General features: G+C 35.7%; 1 protein-coding gene across 1 annotated transcript in view; it reads left to right on the top strand.

Moving 5' to 3' along the window:
• The window catches only part of EPHA6 (EPH receptor A6), an 841,299-nt gene that overhangs the window by 797,161 nt on the left and 21,249 nt on the right, over positions 1-22,889 (top strand). The window contains 1 exon segment of the mRNA XM_011356398.2: positions 10,781-10,930. Coding sequence (XP_011354700.1) covers positions 10,781-10,930 — 150 coding nt within the window.

The raw sequence follows: 22,889 nt of genomic DNA, 5'->3' as shown, positions 1-22,889 counted from the left end.
TTTCATAGCATCAATTATTATGTACCATTATCACCCATTAGATGATAAGCTCTTTCAGGACCATATGCCACATCTCCAACATTTCCTTAACTAATATTAAATACCTATTATGCTCAGATTCATTTCTAAGCTCTGAGAAAACAACAAAGAACCAAGCCAACAAAGATCTTGCCTCAGAGAGCTTATATTCTGTATACACAATGAATATTTGTTGGCAAGAACAGAGTAAAAGAAAACAGAAAAAACAGAACAGCATAGAACAACAAAAATAGAACAGATTAGAGTTTACAGAGCAAAATAAGAAAGAGCCAGAAGACATTCAAGGTAAAAATGGAAAGGGCTCATAGAAATCCATGTTGATCTCTTAAAAGACGCCACCCCATGGTGAGATAGGCCCTCTTTTATCTAAGACTTTGCCATTGACTCATGATACCATCTGAAGATGACAGATATCGTTCCTTGCTTCATTACCTGTAGCCAAGTACTTTGGGTTCTGTCATATTATGCCATTAAGCCTTCCAGTGATGATCTCCGGAGCCATCTGCTGTCCAGAGTGAACAAGGCTTCGGAACCTAAATGATATATTTAAGCCTGACCAAAACAAGCTGGAAGCTATTTTAAAAGCATTGCTTTTCCAAAACTTATTCACTGGGAAAATCTGCTATAAAACAATGAATATGTTATGCAAGTAAAATTAGACCTTTCGACCTGCTTTGTATGATGCATGATTGCACACACTTAGTGCAGGCGATTCTGCCAAAATTAAAAGTAATTTTTTTTTTTTAAGACATTTAATGCAAAGGTCAAAAAAGAGGTTTGGTATCCCTGTCATCCTCTTATACTTAAAAAAATAAAAAGAGCTTCCTTACACCACTTTTTTACAATGTGATACAGGTCTTTAAGCCACAACAAAATTAGGGTAAAAACAAAGAAATCAAACTAAATTGTTTTTAATGTAACATACAAAAAAGAATGATAGATGCATCCCACATCACTAAATTCTATTTTCTAGGTAGGAACACATTTCAACTTACTGTGACATTTTGAAATCCTATCGCCTACCATGCTAAATGTCTAATCAAGCCTTCAGTGACATAGCTATTGCTGATATTTCCCACTTCACAACTACCAGTTTCTTTCTTAGACCTGAATCAGCAGCAATTTTAGGCAACTTGCTATTCCCTGGACATATTATGCTGTTCCATTCCTCTGTGCCTTTGAACTCGATCTTCTCTCTGAAGGAATGTCCTGGCCTCTTTGTTTTACTATTCAAACTCCTACTTTTCTTTTAAATTCTACCTAAGACATTACCTCTATTATGATGTCTCTCTGTTTCTCCCCATAGCCATCCCAAACAGCTGATTCTTTTTTTTTTTTTGCCACTAAATGAATTTTGTACAGACTTCCGTTAGAGCCCGTACCTTCTGTGCTGCCATTACTTGTTTACACTGATGTCTCTCCTACTATAACATGATCTCCCCAAGGATAAGAAGGATGTCTTTGTGACTTAAGAAACTGACATGTGAGATGTGTTTTAAAGAAAAGTTTTATTAGAAGAATAATAAGTGAATGAACGAATAAATGAATGCCACCTGTGAACTTCAGGGCCTCTCTGGGTAATGCCCTTTATACACTGAAAATTCAGATCGGGAAATTTCTCTTTCTTCCTTTCTTTATTATTTATCAAGTTCATAATGATGACTAGGGAGGAACTAAAAAGTGAAATTTGAATTCCATTTGTACAGTATGGTTCTGAGATTGCACTTTTCATTTTACATCATTTGCCTAATTCATCTCATCCGGTCATCTCCTCTGCAAATAATCACCAAATTCATATTATAATCATAGCACCATGCTAAATACTGTAAAGCCAATTGCAAAGGATAAAAGAACCTCCAATATATTTATTTCCTTTCTGTGAAGATAGCACATCCACATTTTTAAAAGCCAAATAGTAGTACATAAAAGGTATATGATGCTAAGTGCCAAATAAGTGAGGCAGACAACGGGTGTTACAGGCAGGCATAAGAGGAGTGATCACATTACTCATGAACAAAATAGGAGCTAAGGGAAAAGTTGACAAGACAGCATTTCATATTAGAATAATGGAATGAACAAAAGTTTGTGTAAATTTCCTCAACTAAGACCCTGAGGATATAAGAAAATTGTCCTCTATACTTTAATCAGTTTGTCCCAACATTAAAACTTATTCAAAAAATACCAGCATTTTAATAATTTTCTCAGCCAAAGTCTACCTTTAAAATAGATTAATTTATATTAAACATTTTTGGGTCTTTCCAGTTCCGAGCTCTTCCAGACTTCTCTCAAGTTCTTACCCACCTTTGGCTGTGAGCCCCTGTGCCCTGTCCCTCCCATAGAGTAGTGCTTTCTCAGTCTTTCAGAACACTGTGCCCTCTCCTCTCTTGAGTGTTCATCAGTCAGAGTAGCTGGTCCCAAACTGACTGCCTCTAAAGATGTCATTATGTCATCTTGCCTCTCATCCTTAGGTTATACTCAGAGCTAGCCTTTCTGACAATGGGTAATTTGAAGTCACAGTTCCACTCCGAACTGATGTATCACAATAGTACGTGCAACAGCCACAAGAGAAAACCTGCTTCTCAAATATGTTCGATCAAAGTACTGTGGATCTGTCAGGAAGTTCTGATTTAATGTATAAAGTGCCTATGGGCATAACAGTGCCACAGGAAGCAACTGAGCCCAGCACTAACCCATTCTGTCTCTGTTTCCTTAGGCAGAAGTGGAGGTTGTTTCTTCTTCTAATTTAGCTTACTGGGATGTTATGTGTATTAATAAATCATAGAATATGAAACTTTCACATGAACCATAAGATCACATAGACCACACCTCTCAATTTACAGAGAATCTGTAACTTGCCCAAGGTCACACAACAAATTAGTGGGGAAAAAAAGAGAGATTAGAAGCCAGATGTTTGGTTCTAAAGTCGCTTTGTCTCTCCACTTTACACACTGTACCTCTGGAGTAAGCACCCCTGGGTTTATGAGAATCACCACTGTGTATGGCCCAAAATCCTATCTACTTTTCTGATCCTTTTTGAATATTTGTTTTCAAATAGCATTTGCATATAATACTAGTATAAATATAGACATACCTCATTTTATGCAGTCTCTTTTCCTAATGACAGGATCTGAATTCTTTCCCCAAATAAATACCATCCAACTATGGATAGAAATAGATGATATAAGTATTAATAACTGCTTTTTTATTAGTATTATTCTCATAGGGCAACCTGATAAGAAAGCAAATTGTTCACACTTTAGTGGTTTACATCAATTTGAGGCCATTCAGATGAAAATGCTTTGTAAACACTCAAATGTTACTTACATAAGTTATCACTTTATATATTAGCACTTAATGTATAAAATATCTCAATATTAATGGCCCAAAATAATTGACCCTTTATTCCCTTTTATGATTTATATAGTACATGTTTTAAAACTATTACTTCTGTGCTAATTTCCATAAGTTTTTATCATAAAAACTATAGATGAGAAGCTTAAGAAAACTTCATTAAAATACCCTAGGGAGAGAGTAGAGGGGCAGCTAGCATTCCATGGAACTAGATTAAAAAGAAAAAAGAGAGACAGAGAATAACTGGAGAGAGATGATATGGGAAGAGTGCTACTCTCCAGAGAAGAATGGGAATTTAACTCGATTAGTGTCAGCTATCCCCTTGAAAGCTTACCACGTAGTATATTTGTAAAACCATAATGAACGATAGGTCGTTTCAAAAAGTTGTCTATACTGTCAGTGATGTTTAAGTATCTACATTCAGATACTACAGCAATCCTCATAATAATGTGTATGTTTATTTCTCACACATTACAGCAACATTGTGTCCTGCTTTATCTACCCTATAGGATGGAATAGAAAATCTAATTTAACAGCTGTCCCCCAGAATAGTGTTATTCACCTAATGATGTGCACCTATGTTCGCATCAAAAGAGATTACTGAGAAATAGTAGACAATGAATTAATTTTAGGAACAATTTAGGAAGAAGCAGGTGAAAAGGCTTTTAATTCTTGAGGCTTTGAATAGCACTATAAGCTCTGTTTTATTACAGGAGCAAAAATTAGCATTCACCGAGCTGTTTATACATTTAGACAATGAATAAAAATGTAGTATATTTCTAGGTAGACAGTGTAAGATGAGAAGAATGAGAAAACCTTTCTATAGTTAAGAATTTTTTTTAGAGAGTGGAAAACAAAATAAGTTAGCTATTCATGGTTATTTGAAGTCATCTCTCATCTGTCCCTACTCTTTATGAAAAATATGGTCTAAATAAATATCGAAAGTAGATAATTGTTCATTTCATAATCAGAACAAGGAGCCAGGTTAAAATTAGAATGGGAGAGGGGGAACAGCAATGTCTACAGAAGCCAAGGGGATAATGGAAATAGGTCAAGTGTGTCTGATGAAAGACTTAGTGAGATAGTAGAGTGGAGTGGTAGTACTCTGGAGAGCTCACATCCTGTCTAAAGGCATTTAGATTCACTAAAATAAAAATAGCCATGAGTAACCTAACTGTAGGCCTGCTTCAGCCCAAGGGCAAAGAGTTGGTGGGCTCTGGATTCATAAAATCAAGACCCTGAGACCTCAGTGAACACCCACACAAGGTGCTTGGCATAGGGGAATGAAAGCCTGGAACAAGGAACAACTGATAAGGAGTCTTTGTCTTGTATAAAAGTATAAAAACATTTTTATGCATATGTTGTGGCCTAAAACAATACTATTTACCATAGATTTCTACAGCGTTTGTCATCCTATGAAAACTGGTTATTAAGAACCAATGACTTATATTTTTAAAACTATGCCAAAAAAAGGGTCTTTTGTTTACAGCAAGAGTATCTTAATCTAATATCTACGAATCACCTGATGCTGATGCAAATCCTGTGTATGTGTCTATATGTGCATTTTTGAAGGAACAAGGTTTGTAACTTACCCAGTGTGTCATAACCCCACAAAGAGAATAGAAACACTCAGTAAAAGGCAAGAAATCCAGAGAGAATCATTATCAAGCAGGTTCAGCGGTAGGCTGAAATCTGAGTGTCAACATTTAACCATAATGTTCTTTGATTATGAAATTTTACCTGTGAAAGAATAAGATGAATGAGGTATCTTGGATTTTGAAAGGGCACTGGTGGGACAAAGGCAGAAATGTAAGCATGTAACCAAACTCACTGGACCAAGATATGCAGATGTCCTCAAACTGGACAAGACAAGATCTAATTACAAGAACTGAGTTAGAGCTTTTCCATCAGCAAAAGTGATTTGGTGCCTCTGGCTCCTAAAAGCCCTTGTTTGAGAAGATCACTCTTTAGGCTGAGCAGTGACTCCTGATGAGGGAACTGGGACACTGGTCTGGGCTGGAAGCCCAGCAGATCCCTAAAAAAGACAAATTTTAAATACATTAAGTTAAGAAAGTAAATACCATTTGCCGAGTACCTACTATGTGTTGGCAGCTAAGAGGTACTCCATCTGTGCTATCTCATTTAATCCACTTAATACATGTTATCTAGAAGCAAAAATATGAGAAGCTTTCTCAACTATAAATGAATTTATTCTATCATAGCCCTCAGTCTTTCTTCAAGGAAGGCCAAATATTGTCCTCATGTTTCAGAAAAAGATAAAACTCCACACAGTAACTCAATAAGAAAAGGAAGCACACGCCCCTCTGAGAGGGATGGGGATGCAGTTTTAAAAAGCTTACACAATATAATATAGTTGTACATTATAATATTATAATTTGTTGATTTGGGAATACAAGCTAGAAAGAAATGCTCAAAGATGGACTTATTTTTCAAGATCAGCAATTCTCAGGAGAAAGAAAAATATCCCCCTACGTGAGAGTTGTCTGTATAACTCATGTGTGTGTAATCTTTCTGTGATTTCCTGTGACTTCTCAGGTCACCATAGTGAGTTAAAACAGGAGACCCCACAGTGCTGATTCCTTCACCAATGTTCCCCAAACCAGCCTACCTCAGCCACAGATAATCCCACTGATAAGAAATTATAATGTAAAGCAATCTTTCATTGAACATTAATGCCTCTTGTCTGAAGTTAGTAAGTCTTCATATAATGACTCTTCCAAATAACCAATACTTACATATTAAGAGTTAAAAAACAAAAGGAGAAAAAGTCAATGACCTGGTTCCATACTTTCTATCATGTATTATTCACACTGTTGCCTTTTTTTAAAAAAAAGCGACTAAGTTATTTTAACTCTTTCTTACCACTTAGGATGATCACTGTGACCATTAGTTATTGGCCTGGGTATAAAACAAGAGTGTGCTTGTCTCCTTCACTGTCTGTCTTCAGGCTATCTGTTCACACAGTCTAGATATCAACTCATATATCTGATCTCATTACAATTTAATGAGAGTCGAGATATTGTAGGCAAATATTAAAAAGTTATAGTTTACCATTTTATGATTATTAATTCAAATCTCCTCATTTTGCAGATCCAAAATATAAGACTCAGAGTTAAGATTTGCCCAAGGTCATCCAATGGGTTATAATAGAGTTGCATCTCACTTAGAATTCTCAACTCATAAAGAAAAATATTGTTTAGTCGAAATTATCATTAGAAGCTCCTTAAATTAATCTTTAACCATAGTATATATGTTTTCTGTACTGTAATTCTTATTGAAGTTTAGGTACTACAGAGATAGACCGAGGAAATAGGAATAGGAATATCTGCAGGTAGACTGTTGTCTATTCAAACCCATTGCCTTCAAAATGACCATCAAATCCATTGGGTGAGAAATGAAGAGAGATTTTTGTGTGTATGTGTTCTTGTTTCTCAATGGAATTTTCCATCTGGTTTCAACATTAAACCTCTGTAACCTTGCTTTATTTCCATTGATCATGTCCTCTATTGAAGACTAGAAGATTAGGTTCTAAAACTCAGATGTTAGTTAAGCACACCTATAAACACAACTCCACTCCTGAGGTTCAGAGTTTACAGGTATACAAGGCTCCAGGTTCCACCTATGCATTTTTTCTGCTACAACCTCACTACATACTTATTAAACAACAATCCCTGAATTTGACTTAAGAAGCAGAAAAAAGGTTTGCTAACATTTTCAGTGTTGATCCGGTTTGCTTACTTCCTGCTCTCCTTTGTTCCATAGGTGATTACATTTGCTGCATAAGGGAGGTATTAGTAAATGAGAAGGCTTTTGAGTTACACTGAGTCATTCTGATTATCATCTTTGGTAACTTTTTTTCTTATAAACATATGGTAAAGCAAGATGTAATGTTTCAATGATTGTGATTTCAAATCTAAAGTACTGTTTGTTCATTCCTGAAACCTGAAACAAACATCTGGTAGTTAATGCTTTGAGAAAAAAGTATCTGAGCGCATTACCTCTGTCTCTGATTCAAGATTATAGACAAAAATAAGTAGATGAGATAAAGCCACAAAGTTGGTATATTCAATTAAAAAAAAAAAAAAGAACTAGGCTTTTGTGCTTCTTCTAAAGTAGAAAAAGGAATAGAGATCATGTGGTAATCTTAACAACTTCTTCCTTTCTGTCTTATCTTGCACTTAGATATAAACCATATCCAGTATATGTCCTCCCATTAGAAAAAAAAAAAAGATTTAAATGCTTCCTTTATCTCCATCCCATATATGCTCCAAATTATTCCAGTTTGTGCATACTGTCAGGTTTAGTTACCATGTTATCATGCATTTTTGTTAATTAGGATTGTATCTCCTAAGTTAAAACTTCTGTGCCAATTTTTCACTTTTTTAAAGATTTATTCCAGCTCACACTTTCCATTACAAGACAACACTGGGATAGAATTTGAAATAAAGATGTACCATCTGCTTTGCAATGTTGCTCACCTTAGGAAAATTATTTTGGTTTTTTATAGGGGTAGCATATTAGTGTGCTAGGGCTGCCATCACAAAATACTGCAGGCTCAAACAACACAAATTTATTTTTTACAGTTCTGGAGGCTGGATATCTAAAACCAAGTTTTCAGCTGGTTTGGTGTCTCCTGAGGCCTCTCTCCTGGGCTTGCAGATGGTCATCTCCTTGTGTCCTCACATGGCCTTTCCCTGTGCCTGCACACCTCTGGTGTCTCTTCATCTTCTTACAAAGACACTGGTCATACTGGATTAGAGCCCACCCTTATGACCTCATTTAACTTTAATTACCTCTTTAAAGGCCCTGTCTGTAAATTTAGTCACATTGGGGATTAGGGCTTCAACATATGAATTTCGAAGGACCACAATTCAGTCCATAACAGGTAGCAATGCTATTAATCAAATACTCTGTAAAATCTTAGGGAAAAAAGTATTTAAGTTATCATTTATATGTGACAACAAGTTATGTGAAATATAAATTTATGTGTGAATCATTTATATGAGATATCATTTATAGATGAATGCACATAAAATAATCCTTAACTCTGTTTTTTTAGCCTGTCTTAATAGAGCACACAAAGATTTAGCAAAAGATCAGCCCAGCAGAGTAGCAATTCACACTTACTAAATACTGTTTTCCAGAAGAGACAAAGAAAGACCCAGAGTCAAAAATGTCAGATGAGACTGCTACACTTGTGTCTGTTCTGAGGTCAAAATCTGCAGATTTGGTCTTTACTCTCTGGAAGTGTGGTTTCCACATGCCTGAACCTGATTTGAATCGCTTCAAAATGCAGAGCCAGAAGACTGGGAGCTTTAGCCACAAACGTACAATAGAGCAAAGGCTACTACTGTAGTGTGGGTGCAAAATACAAGTCTGAGTGTCCTTGTCCCCTTGTGAAGTATAGACCACACTAGTCTTTTCAGAACACTACTTCATGTTCTCTTAGATCATTTACAATGTTTCCATTTCTGAATTTTTTAATGCTCTGCATTAGCATTACAAGATTTAGTAAATAAAATATAGGATGCCCAGTTAAATTTGAATTGCAGGTAAACAATATTTTTTAGTACAAATATGTCTCATGCAATATTTGGGATATAACGCAAAAAATATATGTATATTCTTTCACAGGACATACTTACATTAAAAAAAAAGTATTTTTTATTTATCTGAAATTCGAATTTAACTGTGGATCCTATATTTTATCTGGTAACTCTACTTTGGGTTCTAGAATGAATCCCCCCACTTGTAATTCCCTTCCCGTGTCCACCACTCTCTTAAACTGCTATCACCAATTTCCTGTTCCTAATTTGGTGCTACCCCAAAGCATGAAAACGCCAGATTTCAGGCTCCCTTCCATGGTACTACTATAACATACGATAACAGATGCTCAGTGTTAAAACAGTAAAGTTAGTTTGGCCCAACTTTTCTCCCGTGCTGAAATACTCACATCTTTATATCGATGCCCCATAACACTACTATAATAACGTTAATAGAGGTCATGTGCTTATTAATGTGGGGAGGAATCTCTAAACCTCTAAATCTCTAAACCCTGGGCTCAGTCTGCTCACCTGTAAAATCAGGGGATTTAATTCAAGGTATTCTCCCCAAGGTCCCTTCTAACAATTCCTTGCTACAATTCTTTAAGATGAGGGTTCTGTTAATGCTCTCATTTGCCTTGTGAAACCTAATTGTTTCTATTTCAGTTGACTCTCTTTTCTCTTCAAGTAAGTAGTGTTTAGAAATAAGTAGTGTTTGGATGCCTCCATTAATGGCTTCACCTCTAAAGATGTTAGACCTAAATCTCTCGAGGTCCAAAGAATGCACCATTTATTTCCTTCAACTTCCACTCGTCCTAACACCAAACTTTGCGCACAGTGAGTGATCAAATGCTGTGATCATGAAAGTGCTGATAATGTTAAAGCGACTCCACTGTGGTGGGTTCTGACTGTCAAAATCACCTGCGGGAACAGAAGCCATCTCCGCGGCCTGAGACCAGCTCGTTGTTCTCTTGCGCCATCTAGTGGCGTCAAGGTTCCTCTCGTCCACTCGCTGTTCAGAGATTGTAAATCAAATGGATGAATTGTTTTATTCTTGTCATTATAGTAAAAAGAGGATTTATAGAGTGTATAAAGAGATAAAATGTAATAAATGTTGATAAAAAATAAGTATAACACAATGGTCGACTTTAATACCTGAATAGTATAGATTAAATTCATGCAATTTAATCTCTTTAATATGTTCAGATATTAACTTGAACAGTGGAGAACAAAAATATAAACTAGCCTAAAATATTACAGAGAAAGATTACCCTTCCTGAGTGCTCTTGTATAATGTTAAAGGATTTTTTAAATTTAAAATAAATGTAATCACAGCAGATGAAAAAGAGAAGGAAAGGAAATAAAGTTCTGATAAACATTGAATTGGTAGAGAATGTTCTGTATTTAACCATTTGTCTTCAATTAAGTTAGAACTATTGTCATTATTATTTATACACACAATACAATGTTTAATGAATGTTGAATGATATTTAGTTTTAATGTCTTATAATCTGGAACTTTCTTTAAATGGCATGATAGTGAGTTTAATTGTGTGAATCTAAAGAGAAAATAAATTTCTCTAATGAATGAAATAAAATATCTCTGAAGTGTGACTTATTTCCCATTAAAGCTGTTTCTACTGAATAACTATTATAGGAAATGTATTTCTGACATTATAATATTATTCTTATTTTTCTTCTTATTTAAAATGCCAACACTATCATGCAGTATTTAAGTCTTTCTAACATAAGATATTTAATTGGAACACCATTTTGTTTTTTAATACACTTGGGAGCCATCTGAGAAATCTTCAATTTATTTTCCAGGGTGGGAAAATCCCGATAAGGTGGACAGCCCCAGAAGCTATTGCCTACAGAAAATTCTCCTCGGCAAGCGATGCATGGAGCTACGGCATTGTCATGTGGGAGGTCATGTCCTATGGAGAAAGACCATATTGGGAAATGTCTAACCAAGATGTAAGTGCCGCCTATAGTTATACTTCCATTTTGTGAGCATAAACACATTAGCAGTGAGAAGGAAATATACCTTTTGCCCTCAATCATATTAGACTCTATCTTCCTGAAAGTTGTTCAGGGCCTGTGGCTGAGTTTGAAAAACTAAATAACCTTTCACTCTGAGTTGTATTTGGTGTCATAGGAGCCATCTGGCAGGCTTTGCCACATGATTACCTGATCCACATCCTACATCTGATACTTAAAGAGTAATGTTTACCTTTCATTTCTTCTTTAGGGCAACTTAATGTACCACTGTAAAGAGCAAAGTAATTTACATTACATATTGCTTAGTAAAAAAAGGTTAAATGTTTTCAGGCAATGTATTATCAATACATGTCATCTAGTATGGTTCTTTTAAGATATGTACATGGTAGTTTCTACAATGTTTTGTTTCTGTTTTATCTATAAAACTTACCTTGGTGGTTAGTAATATCACAGAATAGGATACACATTTGACCTCTATGACCTGTTCAGAGTGTTACAGACAATAGCCAGAAAATTCAAACACCCTGACAATGCAAATAAGTATGCTGTCAGAATTGAAAATATATTTTAATTTCCCATTTCCTCATCTTGAAATTCAGATTGAGTCCATTCACTTGCCTTCCTCCAACTATCTAATGGTTTCTGAGACAATGCCAATGGGAAATCACCTCTACTGTGATTCTGAATGCTCATAGGTGAAAATAAATAATGTAACTATAGGACATTTCTAAACACATTCATAGTACAACCACTGTGACATTTACTTCCTTTTTCAAGTCAATTTCTTGAGCAACCTCTCTACACCTCACATCTCATTGCTCCATCCTAATTTCAAGTTGCCCAAGTATCTTGTTCTTTTAAATTGTCCAAGTATCTTAAGGACTTATTCAGTCACAGAGAAAGTTCATCCTTTTCTAATGCCAGGCATAGAGCAGACTGGGTCTTGGTTAACTCACCATGGCTATTGTTTCTCCTTGCCATAGAGCGTTAGTTTCAAAGCTGAGTCCTGCTGAGTCCTTGGGTGCCTACTGACTCTGTGGAGAATGCCAGGTCCAGAAACCTACATGGCATCAGGTTGTATACACTGCTTAGTAAATGCTCTTCAAAGCACATCGTCAAAGCCCAAAGCTAGTGCAGCTAGGTCCTACAGAGCATTTGCCAGTACAAACTGGGCCATAACCAGCAAGCTCTGCTCTACTCTCAACACTCAGACGTTTAGATCCAGGTCATTGGCCTAGAGTCTACTATTCTTCATGAAATTTTAATTGAAGGACCTCATTGTCATTCCCTGCTACTAGGCCTTGTTAAAGATACCTTTATGACTGTCTGTCCAGCTCTTCTTAAAATTAAATCTCAGAAGCAGAAATCTGCCCTCTCAATCCCAGAAGGAACTCATCGGTTTTTTTTGCTTAACCAGTTATCCAAAGTAGTAGAAGCTCCAGATTCAGTAATCTTATAGCTCTGTTCTACTCCAACCCCAGATCATGCGTGCCTATTCGTTCTACTTTGACATGACTAAAATAGGCCCTTCGAACCAATCTCCGGAATAAAAAGCCCTCCCCAGATGAGTTAAAGTCTTCACTGCATAGAAGAGCCCTCACTTCAAATACCCTCCTTAATTGGTACCCCATTTAGTCCTCATATTAATCAGTTCCCTGACAGACTTAAAATAAAAAATTTTCTAATGTGAGAGGGCTCCAAACTTTACTGATAATATACCCTTACCAGTAAAAAAAGTTCTTGAGCATCCACAGCTGATGTATATATATTTATTTGCATATTATATACAAGTACTACTGTACTAATATAGCCATTTATTCATTTAAAAATATTTATTGAGTGCCTGCTCTACTCCAGGAACAGCTACAACAGAAAACAAATGCTTCACCTAGAAAGGGCCATAAAGATTATCTAGTCCAATCAAGTCCAACTTGATTATGAAACTGAGGCACAGAGAAGACACATGATTTCCCTAGGATCACATAGTAAGTGATTTGACAGTGACCTTAGAAGACAGTGCTAATTAACTTTTAGAATAAGTCATGGGCAAGGACAAGAAAGGAGGGAACAACTGCTTCTATCATGGTGGGTTGGTTTATAGTCTATGAAGTTTCTCATGTAGGATCAGTGACTTCCTGCCCTTGTGGAGCTTACATTCTAGAATTCTACCACTGAACCACCAGTGCAAATAACTGGAGCTTACATTCTAGGTAGAGGGAGACAGACTGTAAACAAAACAAATACATAAAAGATGTAGTAAGTACTAGGATAATCACTGCTTTGTGGGGGGAAATAAAGCACAAACGTAGAATAAGAAATGCTGGGGGGTTAATTTTAAATCTATCTTGTATACTATAAAATACAGTCATAAGTTATTCCTTTATGATGATGAAAGTCATAATTAGTCATTCTTATTAGACATTCATAAATAGTCATTCTTATAATGGGATAAAACAAGCACAAGGAGAAGTTCCATTATTTTTCCTGCCCCTGAGTTATTGTCTTACTACCTGGGGTACATTGCACCACAGGTTGAATAACCATGGCCACTGCTATGTCAACTGTAAGTCAGCCATGAAAGTTACTTAACTTTTCAAAGTGCCTGCGTTTCATGACCAATAAATACAATAAAAGGACTGGGTTAGATTTGTAATGTCTCTTTTAACAATAACATACTGCTTTTAATAATCTCTGGAGAAATAGTTATCATATTTATCTCAGCAAAAGAATCGTTCAAATTGCTCTTTTCTGAACTTTAGGACATTCCTGAATCTCTGTGGAGATGCCGAGAATGACATAGGACTTTCACAGAACAGAGTAGGTACAAGTGAAGATGTCAGACGACAAGACAGATTTTTCTGGAAGAGCCGCTTCTGAGGGAAAAAGCCCAAATGTGTAGTTTCCAATGTAGACCACCATGTAAATTGTTCTTAATTATTACCTAGAATAGTCCAAACCCTGTAGTCAATCCTTTTCTCCTGGATCTTGCCCAACAGTTTACTCAGCCACTCTGGCCATATATATTGATGGACTGTGGCCAACATAGCCATTTAGAGAGCAATTCTGTCTACTGAACCTGATTTGGCCACAAAGACTATAACTGGAACCAAAAGAAGCTATTGCAGCCAGAAATAGACTCTCGACATTAAGCCTATTCTCATTCATTCAGGATTGCCAATGCCCACAGCACAAGGCTGAATTCTCTCTCTGCCCAGAGATTGGTTGTTTTTCGAGGACCAGGTAGGGGTTAAGCTGGCTACTTTCATGGTCTTTGAGTGGTTACCAAAAAATATTCAAGCAAGAATTTGAGGATAAAACAAATTTTTTTTTTCTTGTTTTTATTCGGTGGGGGACAGAGGGGACAGGGAGCCAAACCTTTGTGGTCCTAAGATCAATATGAGACTAAAGTAGTAAAAGCTAAAATCTTTTATGTTTCTTGAGAATATTTTTTTGCTGCTGGAGTAGAGTTGAAATTTTGTTTAGCTTAACATATTGGAAGTCAGCATATCTGTGACAGATCCTGTAACCAGAATTTCTATTTGGAAGCAGAAATGGCTTAATCGAAACTTTCCCAGCTGCTTCTCTCCAAATACTGGTTATTCCCTATTTGTCCTGCATTTCTTATTTGTTTGGTCAAAGTATAGTCTTATTTTTGACTTTTTGCAACCGAGGCATATTTTAAACAAGGAAAGTTATGTTTCAGACTATAAAAATTCAACTATGTTCTGTTTGCGTATTTTACATTTTGGTGAGTTTAACCGCACTATGGGATTAATTAAATAAGGAATGTTAACATGCTTTATTACTTTAAATGAGTTTAGGAAATTTCAGATAATTTTTATGAAAGAGTTCCTCCATTCTGCAGACTGTGGCGTATCTATTACAATGAACAATTCTAAGTTAGCAGAATCTGTTTTAGTGAATAATATAATGTTTCTCAAAGGTCAGTGGTATTGCACTTTAGGGAAAGGAAATGAGAAAAATAGAGAACTAGTCCATAAAAGGCCTAAAATAAACATAACAGCAGGTGCTGTCTGCTTAGCCATCCAATAGCTACTTATTAAACATGTGCCAGTAACGGGGCCAGGTGTGCGTGTAAGGTAGGAATGGAGAATTAGAAAACCCAGCCCTCACTCTCAAGGAGCCCAATGTGTAAGTGAGGAGACAAAGTTCTGGTGTTTGTCTTTCCCTGCCTCCAAGTAAAGTGTGGACTCTTTAAAGGGCTTCATGCTTTCTATCTTTTTTTAAATAGAGACGACATTGTGAGAATGCAACATCACTATTTTTTAAAATATATGCCAAAAAGCATATTCCATTCTATTATTTGGAGTCCTTTTGATTATAAATGACAGAACTCATTCATGAGACTAAGAGAGTAGTTTAGCAGTGCTGGATCTCAGGAGTCATGCAGATTTTTAGTGCTTTTCTAGGTCCATTGACTTCATTTTCTCTACTGCAAAGGTCTTCTTTGCTTTATTCTTCTTTATGCTCCAGAGCTCAGCAACCTCAGCAAAATGAGAACCTCTCTGTGAAAATTCATATACCAATCTCAGAGAATTCTGATTAGCTCTGTAAGGGCCTTGCCCAACCTTGAACCAAAAAATGACAGGAAATGGATACTATATTTGGCCCAGCTAGGTTTATGTGCCAACCTGTGCACTCGGAGGTGGGTGGAGCCTTGATTAGCACTTTCCCCAAAATCACGTGGAGTAAGGGAGGAAGTCCCCAAAGGAAAACAGTTGTGCTTCCAAAGGTATACTATAGTGTCCTTTCTCAGTATACATTGTTTTCGAGAGCAACTTTCTTTATTGCGGTATCAAATGGCACCGAACTATTAACTTTGTGCATCACTGTATTCTAGTGAGGTAGCGGGTGTATTGGAAAGATCATGAGAGCTTTAGAGCAGGATTTCTCAGTTGCAGAATTATTGATGTGTTGGGCCAAATTCTTTGTTGTTGGGGGCTGTCCTGGGCATTGTAGGATATTTAAGAGCATCCTGTCCTTTAACCACTAGATGCCAATAGCACCCTCCTAGTCGTGACAACCAAAACTGTCCCCAGGCATTGCCCAGTCAAAGATAGAGTACAAAATCTCTCCCAGTTAAGAGCCACCGCTTTGGAGCTAGAAATATCTGGGTTCAAATACCAGCTCTGCAGTTCACTGACCATGTAAACTTAGGCAAGTGGTTTACATTTTCTGAGATACTGTCTGTAATGGGATTCAAAATATTCAACTGCAGGATTTGGAAAAATTAGAGATAGTATATGCAAAGCACCTTATACATAGAAAGTTTTTAATCAATGGTAATAATCATAATTTGCATTTTATGAGCTTATTATGAGTCAAGTATTCTAGATTATTAGCTCATTTAATCTTCAAAATAATTATTTAAGATAGATGCTATTATTACTAGATAAAAGAATTGAGGCTTTCCAGAAAGTTTAAGTAACATAACCAATTCTAATGGTAGAATTGAAATTTAAGCCCCCTGCTTACTCCAAATGTGTGCTTTTACACTCTAAGCTATATTCTGGAAGTCTAACTTTCAAAGGCATCTCCACAGCACAGAAGTTCTACATAATAAGAGCAATGCATCTTTAATTATGTATGCCACTCTGTCAGAAGAGAAATGTTTTAGTTGTTTCTTATTAGCAAAAGAATGTGGATTGACTCACTGTTTTTTGGAACTATAAATCTTATTTGCAATATTTTGTGTTTTGATGTTAAAAATTTATAAATGTACCATATTTATTGAATTTCTTAAAAATAGTTAAGGCAGTAGCTTAAAATCTAATTCTAACGATAAACATATTTAGTCTATTACCAGGAACGTCACAGGAGTATGGAAGGTATACAAATCCTTGCCGCTTTCTAGCATTTTTTTAAAGGCATTTCGGAGGAATATCTTATTTTCATCCAAGTTCAAAATAATTGTTGTTTACTACATAATGGTAGTACATTGTAGTGCTAGGGGCTACACAAGCTCCAAAGATGACACCAAGGGCACTGCAGTTCTTCCAACAGAAGAAAATACAGGCAAAACATGAACAGCAGGCAACATTAAATAACCAAATCCCCACAGAGCTAATACATAGGGGAAAAGCTGGCACCACATAAATGAGAGGCAACTTGGCTCCAACTAATGATCTAAAGGCAAGACTAGAGTCTTGGGTTTTGTTTTGTTCTGTTTTACCCTGACATGATCCTGTTTAAAACAAAAACCAAAACAAAAAATTAGCATTGAAGCAGTTTGAAACCCAAATGTCTCCTGGGTATGATATCATTTAGGCATATACTACTAAGCTAGTTCAGCTTCCCAAAAGGAGAACCACTATCAGGGAGCATCTCGTTTGAAGTTTACTAGGAAACATAATGCTGCCTCAATATTTTTTGTGTTTTTTTTCTCCTTACATTTCAAAAGCTTTTAATGAGTTTTGCTTTAGATTGCTTTCAGAAGCTTAACTGAGGGGAAAAAATTAGAGTTTATCTTTAGGATTTTTTTATAGGTAGTGTGGTTGGAAATAATCTTAAATCTTATCTGAATTGATTCATTTTTTTTTCAAAATTTAAGAATAAAATAACCTTGCATCATATTTCGTTGTTTATTCTCATAATTCTATAACATTTCTCAATTATAGATCAACACTTCAGCCATGAATGGTAGATTGTAGAATTCACTTACTTAAAAATGCAGTATGATTTTATGACTCAGAGAGTCCAGTTGTTTCCAATTTTTGTCTCTGATTAGATTTTTCTAACTCTACTTTATTGAATAGGTCCTCGTGTAATGATCTGTGTAAGATACAGCAAATTGCTAAAGGCCCATCTCCATTATTTCAACTTTCCATATTACAGAGGGAATTTTTACATTTATTTGAATATGTATCATACCAAAGCAATTTTCAAAATGGCCTTCTTTTTCTTGGTTTTTCAATAATTCTTACTATTGGTACATAGGCAATAGCAGCCTTTTAATTAAATATATACTAATTACATTAGCATGATGCATGTCTGCCATAGAGGCAAGAGTAATAGGGGATATTATGAGATACAACCAATCACCATTGTAAATAATTTAGTAAAGTTCCAAGTAGAAGAAACCAATAACTAATATGCTATTACCACAGTATAACTTCAAGGAAATTTTTTTTTTAACTAAATGGCCACAAAGTTAGAAAATGTATATATGCCAGCAATGTTTTCATAAAAAATTAATTTTATCTTCAGTTTCTGTTTGGGAGAAATACATTCACGATCTTTTGCTCTCATAATTTTTATTGTGTCTTTTGTTCTCTTTGGAACATTTACAAAGAAGACATCTTAAAATTCCCTTTTTCTGTGTACACATAAACTATTTTTCCATAGCTTTTATATGTTTTTAATGGGTCCAAGAAATATATTATTGTTACCTAATATCTTTCTAAAATCGAAATGATGCACCAGTGAAGAAATATTTGTCTTTTCCTCAGAGAGTGCTTAGGGAAATGGTCCTGAGTTTTAAGAACATTGTCTTCTTTAAAAAAAGAGAGAAAAAAGTTGCAAAAAGGTAGATTTGGAATATGTCTTTATATTTCCAAAAAGTGCAGTTTATTAGAAAGGAACTGGAACAGTATGGAATATCATGGTTCCCCATATATACCCAGTCTTTGTTTACCTGGATATACTCTGGCCCTGTCTTGACTTTTGTCTTCCTGAACTTGGAGCTCTGTGGGAAATGGTCCTTTCAAGAGAAGCCAAATCTAGATCTGGAGGTTACAGAACCTTGAGATCTAGAGATGCTACCAAAGGTCCTGCAGATTAAGCTTTCCATTTAAATGACTCTAGAAACATATCTATTTGAGCTGAAATGTAGTATTGCAAACACTTAATCCAGTTCTCTTTTCTTTATTATTGAAGAGGCAGAGATTTGCCCAACCACAGAACTTGTTAGTGACAGTTTAGTACTTTGATGCAGTTCAGGTGACACCTTCGCTGATGCTCTTCCCACTACTTACGCACTGAAGCATAGTTGCATAGAAAATGTTACTTATCTCGGTCTCAAGAAGTGTACCTTTCAACTCCTAGAGGTAAAGATTTTCCAAATTATATATCATGTCATCAACAATCTTTTAACCTACAAGAGTCCTACACTTCATATTGTTCCCCATTTTGTCCTCCTATTCAATTATCTAAAAGGTGGTGACCCACCAAGGACCAGCACTCTCCGTTTTATATAGGTCCTTGACATTCTATTGTGACTTCCAAAACATGAGGTTTGAGAAATATTTTAAGTGTAGGGTTTTAAGAAAGTCTTTATTTAAAGTTAAAAAGGAAGTCTTAGGTTTCCATGCTCTAATTTACAAACTGCAAACTAGCCTCTGAAAAAAATGTTTTCTGTCTGTATCTTATATAAAAAACCTTATTTTCTTAATGTACACAGAAATCATATTTGGGTCTCAATTGCTTTTCAGTGAATTATAAATTGTGTACATTGAAAAATATTTAATAAGATAATAGGTGTAAGATTATGAATGTTATTTACTTATAACCACTTTTTTCCTTTCTTTTTTCTTTCTTTTTCTTCCTGTGTAGAAACAACCTTTATATTGCATATCAGGAAAATACATCACCAGTGTTTTTAGTATTGCTGTATTATAAATCTAAATATCCTCTATGTATAAGTAATCATTATCACAAAAAGTAAGTGTATACTAAGACCCTTTGCTTCACCATTCCCTTTCTACCTGAAATTGTAGTTTTTCCACAATGCCATAATGAATATTTAGAGGAAAGATAAAAATAAAATCATTTCCTATTCTATTTACTAGTGTCCATTTCATTCCTTGCTAAAATTTTGAAACAGCTTCTTTTAAAAGAAAGTATGAGTAGCTAAATTCAATGTGCTTCCCTTCTGGAGATATTTAGCAGTCTTAAAAAATGTGATTCCCCTCACAGCCCAAGCAGTCTTTGTTCAAGGTGTTGTTCAGGGATGTCTCAGCATCTTCTTATTGACTGTCTACTCCTTGTTTGCCTGGTTTAATAAAAGGTGCATATTGCCTGCTTTGATTCAGAAACCGTCAACACAATTGGAAAACTCATCAGATTTAGCAAGAGCAGAACAGTCTGCTGCATGCTCCAAAAGGGCTTAACATTGATTCTAGGCTGCTAAAAATTGCAGTGTCAATGACAAGGAACCAGTATGATCTATTTACAATGACCAGCTAGGTTTTATATAATAATTTCTGACAGAATTTAATTCCTTCCACTTCTTCATGGAAATTATCAATGCAGTCATCTTCATATTTTTTTCACTTTATTTTTCTTCTTACATTTTTAAATTAAGGTATAACCTTGTATAACTTTTCTCCAAAAGATGACAGCCTACAACTATCATAAAACAAAACTGTTAAAAAATTCTTTCTCGTTAATTATCACCCCTTCATATCCTAAGGCAACAAATCTCAATTAAGTCTTTTAGACAAAGCACCCCGTGTACTGCTGGCTCCCTCACAGTCCTTAATTAAGGAATCAGAAAATACCTATAATGCAAAACTTCTCACAAATGAAATGTTTATAAAGATAAAGGTTAATACCATAGATTTTCTCAAGCTGCTCCTAAAATACAGCTTTTGTAAATCTCATATATGACAATTGGAGCTCAGTTCTTTGACTTGACGAGGCATTGTGCTATAGGCTGGGAACAGATGGAAAAAAGAAACACGTGTTGCTTTTGAGGCACTCAGCTTGGACCCTGTGTTTTTCTAGTGTCCAGGCCGAAGGGGAAAATGTGACTTGGCCAAAGGTAAGAACTGAGAGTCAAGGTCATGGTGAGCCACTGAAGAATTTCAGATGTGGGAAGAACATGAACACAGTTACATTTTAGTAGGATTACTTTGGGTATACCTTGCGAGATGACAGGAGGAGGGAAAGGGGAAACAAGGAAGCTAGTTAGGAGGTTATTGCAGTAATCAAAATGAGAAATAAATCATTTGGAGATAAGATTAAAAATGGAGCCAATTTAAAATATATGAAGGTGGTAGAATCAGCATAAGTGAATTTTGAGCATCAGGAAGGCAGAAGCTCAAATGACCCTCTGATCTCACTGGGAAGAAGAGTGGTACCCTTTGCAAAGGACAGAAATCCCAAACAAGAAGCAGGATTAGCTTTGAACAAAATTAATCTCAAGCAACTGTATGATAATTTTGTAAAGTAGTATGTCTTATAGATGACAGATATAAAAATCTGGAGGGGACGCTGCAGCCATGGACATCATAAGCAGATAGGTGAGAGTAAAACAAAGAGTGTGTAAGAGTTGAAAAGAGGGCTCGAGATATAATTCTGGGGGAATGAGTCAAGTATGTGGCTCAAGAATTAAAACAGATTTTCTCTACCACTACCGTGATTCAGAGCCTAGCAAGATGGTAGTATTGTTTCTTTCTTCAGGGAATTACTAGCCATGTGATATTGACTCAATATGTTCATCAGTTTGAGCTTCAGTTTTCTTACCTATAAAATATGCATAACCATGCTCACATAATAAAGTATTTTGAGACCTTAATAAATTAAGCTGTGTTAAAACACCTAGCCCAGAACTCAGCACGTAATAAGCTCTCAAGTTACATATGTTACTTGAATCTGAAATCAGAAAGCTTATAGAAAATTGAACTCATCATCACTCCAACCACAAAAATTGTTTCTCCTCCTGTGTCCTCTACCTTTACCAGTTGACCAAGCCAAAAATCTAGAAATCATTCTTGTTTCCTCCCTCTATTGCCACATCTAATCTCACACAGTCCAGTATTCCTGCCAAATTGGTTTATTTCTCATACACCGCAGACACTGCCTCCATTAAGGGCATTCTAACCTCACTCTTGTATCACCACAAGCCTCCTTCCTGGCCTCCTGCCTCCTCCCTGGTCTCCCGCCTCCTCCAATGCACTCTCCACATTACAGCCAGAGTGAGCTTCCAAAAGGCTAATGTTGTTTACTTGCTAAAACCCTTTTCCTCATTGCAAAAACTTTGTTTCTAGCAAGAAAAGTCATTCATAATCTCAAGAAATATAATTTTTACTTAACCTTCCAGCCTCAGATATCGCCATTTCTTTCTTTGAAGACTCTATTCTAGTAGTGCGACTCTAATTTCATTCTCTGATCGGGTCATATCTCCTCTTTCCCCATCTAGCTGACCCTACTGCCTTCTATATATATATATACACCCTTTATTTTTTTTAATTAATTAATTGTTATGGTGACACTGGTTAACAAAATCCAGTAAGTTTCAAGTGTAAAATTCAATATTAAGTCATATATATTTTGCATTGTATGGTCACTGCCCATAGTTAGATTTCTTTCTGTCACCATATATTTGACCCCTTTTATCCCATCTACCTCTCCTCTTCATGCCCCCTATGGTAATCACTAGTCTATTGTCCATGTCCACAAGTCTCTGTTTGTTTGTTTGTTATGTTTGTTTGTTGCTTTTAGGTTTATCCATTAAGATTCAACTCACCTCCTTTGAGAAGCCTTCCTGAGACTGAGTTAGGTACTCCTCCCACACTCTCCCAAAGCTCCCTGTCCTACATGGTATTTACCATGATCATCCTCCTCATTCTCCTTCACTAGATTATACATCTCCCCAAAACAGAAATATCACAAACTCAGTGTTATTCCTTTATGCATAGTATGCTCAATAATACATTTATGTGATTAATGTATACCACTTTAGATGAATAAATAAAAAAATTAATTAGAAACATATCATATCTTTTAACCATTTTTGTGAATCATATTTCTTGAATCTCATCAAGAGAGATCTGGCTACCTTTGGAGCTAGAATTTTTAGGTGTGTGATCTTGGGCAAGTTAAACCTCTCTATGTTTAAGTTCCATGTCTATAAAATGGGAACAACAATGGTACCTACCTCATAGAGTTATTATAAGGATTAAAAGAACTGATA

The sequence above is a fragment of the Pteropus vampyrus genome, unplaced genomic scaffold (assembly GCF_000151845.1).
Source record: "Pteropus vampyrus isolate Shadow unplaced genomic scaffold, Pvam_2.0 Scaffold26, whole genome shotgun sequence".
NCBI lineage: Eukaryota > Metazoa > Chordata > Mammalia > Chiroptera > Pteropodidae > Pteropus > Pteropus vampyrus.
This window is presented reverse-complemented; position numbering and strand designations above follow the sequence as displayed.